At 39.5% G+C, this 5,266-nt stretch overlaps 1 protein-coding gene across 1 annotated transcript; it reads left to right on the top strand.

Annotated features, from left to right (window-relative positions):
• Positions 1-2,682: 2,682 nt before the first annotated feature.
• On the top strand, positions 2,683-3,199 carry SARC_05736 (hypothetical protein; the record flags this gene model as incomplete). Its single annotated transcript, XM_014300399.1, has 1 exon — positions 2,683-3,199. The coding sequence occupies one exon, from the start codon at positions 2,683-2,685 to the stop codon at positions 2,914-2,916; it is 234 nt and encodes a 77-aa protein (XP_014155874.1). The 3' UTR covers positions 2,917-3,199.
• Positions 3,200-5,266: the final 2,067 nt, after the last annotated feature.

A 5,266-nucleotide genomic window follows, 5' to 3' on the forward strand; every position in this document is an offset into this window, starting at 1 on the left:
TCTTGTAATATTCTGCCACGTTGGGAGTACTGACTTCGTGGTTCTATCATTGTAGATCCCCCTTCGGGGGATCGTACATCCCCTGGTCAGGGGATCGTAGATCCCTCGGAATCGAAGGGGTAGGGTAGGGTACCGGAGGAGGGGAGGGGAGGGGTGCTTGTCAATTCGATTGGCAGGCTAAAATAATATTAGGACATTGTTGTTCATATCGCGATTCTAGCTTTTTACAAATCTGTATCGACTATAGTTCGAGATACTCAATTTCTTGTTTCTATTTACCGTGTTGTATAAAGTGTAGAAAATGTTATTGCAAATTCATAGGCCGAATTCAGATACATATTTTCACTTTTAGGCACAACTTGATCCCTTCAAAAATGCTAAATCATTCATAAGAAACCTTTTTTTTCACTTGCCTTTATTTCAGTACCGATTAATGCGAAATACCAGATCGTCATGTATAAAACATCTTCTGAAAACTTTTCTTGGAGTGATCGGTACATTTTTTTGTCAAGTACGGATTACACAAGTATATTTTTGCCCTTGTATTTAAAGAATATTATAAGTTCCAAAATCCAAACTCAGTCAAATCTGTGGTCCAATATATTGATATTGATTGATGCTACGTTTTCTGCTTCAATCTAATAATTGGAGTGACATTTACAGTCCGCTTAACATATTATTGGTTTTCTCAGCTTATTATCAGCTCTAGTCTAAACTGTTATGTTTCGAGACAAAGATGGCATAGATGGCGAAAGCATCAGATCAAAACATGTCTACAAACGCAGTGACCATTCCAGCTTCTGTGAACAAATACGACGGGTTGTCCCCTGTTCCCACGTTGTTCATAATTGCATCCCCGATACCAGATATAATTTTTGTGCACCCTTGCTTGATACCAAAAAATACACCGTAACACGTATAGAACCGCACGGGGAGTGTGGATTGATCGAATACGTATATATCACCTTTGACGAGTTGTGTCAATTTGTACCGCAACCGCGATGTGTGCAAAAATATGACCTCAGGCAAATATAAAACTCAAACTACGTACGCAAGTACTCCGGCCTACCCGTAAACGGCAATCGCTCGATACTTCAACTGATGATAACTAATAATAAAAATGAAAACATGTACGCTTCGAATTTCGCTACTTAATATAATGACTGAAATATTCATTGCCCGGCGTTTGAAGTACATTCAAGTAGCAATGAATACATGTAAAGTTAGCCACCTACACTCGTAGTTGTCGGACACAACTATGCAAACGTTGTTCGTATAATTGAACCCAACTTTTTATACAGCGATTGAATTTCAGCTTCAAGGGCTATATACTATTCGGTTGCCGGATTACATATTTGTCAAAAGTTAAATAGCACCACACATATGTCAAGGTTCTTAAACCTCAAATGTGACGTGCAGGCAAGAAGTAAAGATGTAGAGTGTACGATTGATTAATAAGCTACGACCAAAAATAAACAGTAGACTCTTCTCAAGTGTAAATATGTTTGTTAGGTATATTTGTGGATGTAGAGAATAGAATGAAGTCTGTTTCTTTGCGGTTTATGTTCACTAGGTTCTACTGGTTATTATTTTTCACCTAGTGTAGGAGTCAGCAACTCTTAATCGGTAAAAATTCGGGATTCGCGGGGAATCCGAATTTTGGATTGTTTTTGGGTCTGGAGCCATTCTCGAAATTTCGGTGCACAATGATGAAAAATCATGGCCAATGAATTTTGAAGAGTCATCACCACATTACCCTTGCGAAACGACTAAACGTAGAACTAATGAGAAATCGCGAATAGATTAGAGCTTAAAGTTCGTAGACATTACGTAGACATTTAGGCTTAGTTGTATACTTTATACCGCTACGGGTCTGTCGGAAATTGTATAAATAGGGTAGTATAGTAGCTTGCAATCCTCAAACTTCAATACAGAGGATTAGGAATGAGTAGAGGAGGATTGCCAAGGCTACGATCAAATCGGGACCAGGACAGGAAATTAGGGTCAGGGATCCTATTTGATAGCTCAAATATCAAAAATTTCGGTTCGGGGGATAGAGATGATACAAATAATATTTTTTAAAGTTTTATGCCTGAACAGGGATAATATCATTTATTTCAGAGGAAATACTCTAAATGTACGTGGCCTACATGGGAAGGCCTGTAAATGTACATACAGATTTACGGATACATTTTCTAATTACCCAATCAAATTCTCTAAATACGAGTTTCAATTCTTTTCTCAAAAATATTTTATTGAAATATTGGCTTTTTTGTTTTTTGAAATGTGCCTGTAGGGCACTTAAATTTGAAAACGAAGAAAAGGAAAAGGAAGCCGTCAGACCGAGGGGGTCTGTGGGTAGGCTTATGATTGTCAGGGTTCTGATACATAATCAATATTAAAAATGTTTATATTTATACACACACACACCCGTTAGGTGTACCACTTGCACTTGCTAATCTTCTGTACTTTTATGCATGTTCTTGTTCGTTTGAGACTAGAGTATAGTACACACAAACGAGACTAACACAATCGTGAAGACCCTTTTAATCTAGTGATATCATTTTTTTCTAACAATGTCAAATTCAGAAAATCGCATTCAATTGATGCATCAATCAATGTTTGCAGAGTTCAACACACGCTATTTTTAGCTATATTATGCTTAGTTTAGTGTGCAAGAATATGACTGCGTCTTCGTCTTCGCGTACAGTGGGCGGCAAGATAAAAGGCTTGAATAAAGATGGAACGATGCGTGAGAAGGGTTCGGGGGGTGCCAACAACACAGGAAAGGGCAAGCATCAATTGGATGCAAAGAAGAAAAGTAAAAGCCAGTTGAAAGTAAGTGATATGCTAGATCATCACCCTGATAGTATAACACAAAATAACGTGGATGGTGGTGTAAATATGGTGTCGTGAGCGGTACCGAAAACGCTGATACGGTAGCAGAAGAGGGCAAAGCGGACGATGTTGAAGCTCACTACCCACAGCAGTCCTTGCTAAGTATAGCAACGCCAGTTGCACCCGAAGTTGCAGAAGTGAATGAGCCCAAAATTTCAGCAGACAGCACTTTGCACACGGACTGCAATATGGACATAGGCACTGACGGAATCGGCGCTGGCGGTGTTAATAATGATAATGAAGATATATACTAATGTAAGAATATAACAAACTGCAGGCACCGCAAATAATGGGCGTTTACAGCTAGTAGCAGACGATGACGACGTAAACTTGGATGATGATTAAATTGACGACGATGAAGCTATGCCGTGGTGGACTGAAGGTGGGAAAGGTGTGAAGGGTGTCGTCTATGAACAGCTGAATCAAATGCAAGCAGAAATAATCGCAGGGCGACAAGTAAAACCACCAGTTGAACTTGCGAAGGAAGTTTTGAAGTGTGGCAGGATTCGTGCCTCAGATTGTCCGGTTAGGAAACTAGAGAGTGATCCACGACCCGCATAGCGCCTGCTAGATTACTTTTACTTTGTGGACGTGTTCTATTTCGATACGAAAAGTACATTTCCCACAATAAAAGTACACTGTCCTAATTGTAATGGTACGAACATAATACACCACAGACATCCAACTCATCCTGTTGCACGACGTATAGTGGCTCGCGATCGATGCTGGTTTCTGATGTCATAACGGTTTATATGTGGCAATATGAGTTGTAAGCAGATAAAACCCAGACGTTGTTTCCAAATTACCAGAATACGTACAACAGGAGCTGCCGTGTCTGTTGACACACAGATCTGATATCGATATCGATCTCTTGCATGATCTACAGAACGAATTCAGTGACGGAGCACGAGTGAAAGCAATGACTAGACGGGTATGTGCGGCACATCAGCGAAGGTACGACGCCCGTTGGTTTTCATGGTTACAAGCGAGAAAACGTGCAGGCGCACTACTTAACTATGCTGGCTTAGCGAAAAGCTTCTCCTCATTTGAAGATCCAGTGGGATACGCGGGCCACTATTTCTATGCGCCATACCTAATGTCCGTTCTATTTCTACTCTTCCAGAGACAGAAACCGTACAAAGATATCAGAAATCAGCAATAAACGGGAACTGTATATCATGCGGATTATTCACACAAACTCACTAACTTAGTGCGCGATCATCTCAAGACCAAATATTTTATGGGCATTCATCTGACGACTAACGACTACGAACAAGCAGTAAGTTGTCAGTTTGTAGTGTCAAAGACACACGCTGAATTGAGAGCTATATTACAGCCTCTGAATAGGCGACAACTCTACATGGGTTCATAAGTGAGGAACATATATACACGGAATGCTTTCCGAGCCTTAGTGATAATCTATCAGCACCAAGGATCGACAACGACAACTCGACGACTACTTTACCAGTTGCGAAGGTACCTGATAACATGACGGTACTTGTGGCTACAAGCGTGCAACAGCCACGTAATTATACTCAAATGTTGTGGAACGTGCATGTTACAACACCAGCTGCAAATCCAATGTTCGGAGTATTCGCATTGGACACTAAATGGGAAGTTGACCGATACTACCAGAAGACAGACAAAGCCGATATAATACAAATTATAAGATTCGGTCTCTGCGATATTAACGCCTTAGAATAAGTAAACGCGTAGGTAAAATCTAAATATCGTGATAATTTCAAGGTAAATAACCGAAATGAGTCTTTTAGTAAAGTTAGGGATGCCTCGTGAAAACAGCAATACTCTGAGGGATTGTGAGGCTGAGACATTGCCTATATATAATCCTCTCAGTACTGTTTTCGCCGAAGGGATTTTATTTAGTGTTTCGTTGTCGCTCTATTAGAAACTGTTGTATGTTTCGTTGGGGCGAATCCGAGAGACTCATAAAATCTTATCTTTAAAAAAAATAGTAAAAAGGAAAAGAAAATACTCTTGATGACTTTTGTTATTATCTTAACCAATAACTTTCCACTTATCAAGAATTGCCGACTTAGCCTTCGTCAGACTGGTACATCTGGTTGGCTGATCGGAGGATAAACTAGGTAACGTTATTCCTATATTCGGTTGAGCCATCTCGCTACCGAAGTATTCAGATATAAATAATTTTGGAAAGTAAATGTAGTTCTATTAATAGAACTAGACCAACTCTTATGTTTGGTATTTTACTGGGGCCTTTCAATGGCCTTGTCCAAATATCTGATATGTAAAATGGAAAAGGTATTAATTAATAAAACCATTAAAAACCATTTAGGAAACTTAAGTTCCTTGTACTATTAAGAGTACGTTTTTAGTATACGTACTGCTT

Source organism: Sphaeroforma arctica (assembly GCF_001186125.1).
Source record: "Sphaeroforma arctica JP610 unplaced genomic scaffold supercont1.378, whole genome shotgun sequence".
Taxonomy (NCBI): Eukaryota; class Ichthyosporea; order Ichthyophonida; genus Sphaeroforma; species Sphaeroforma arctica.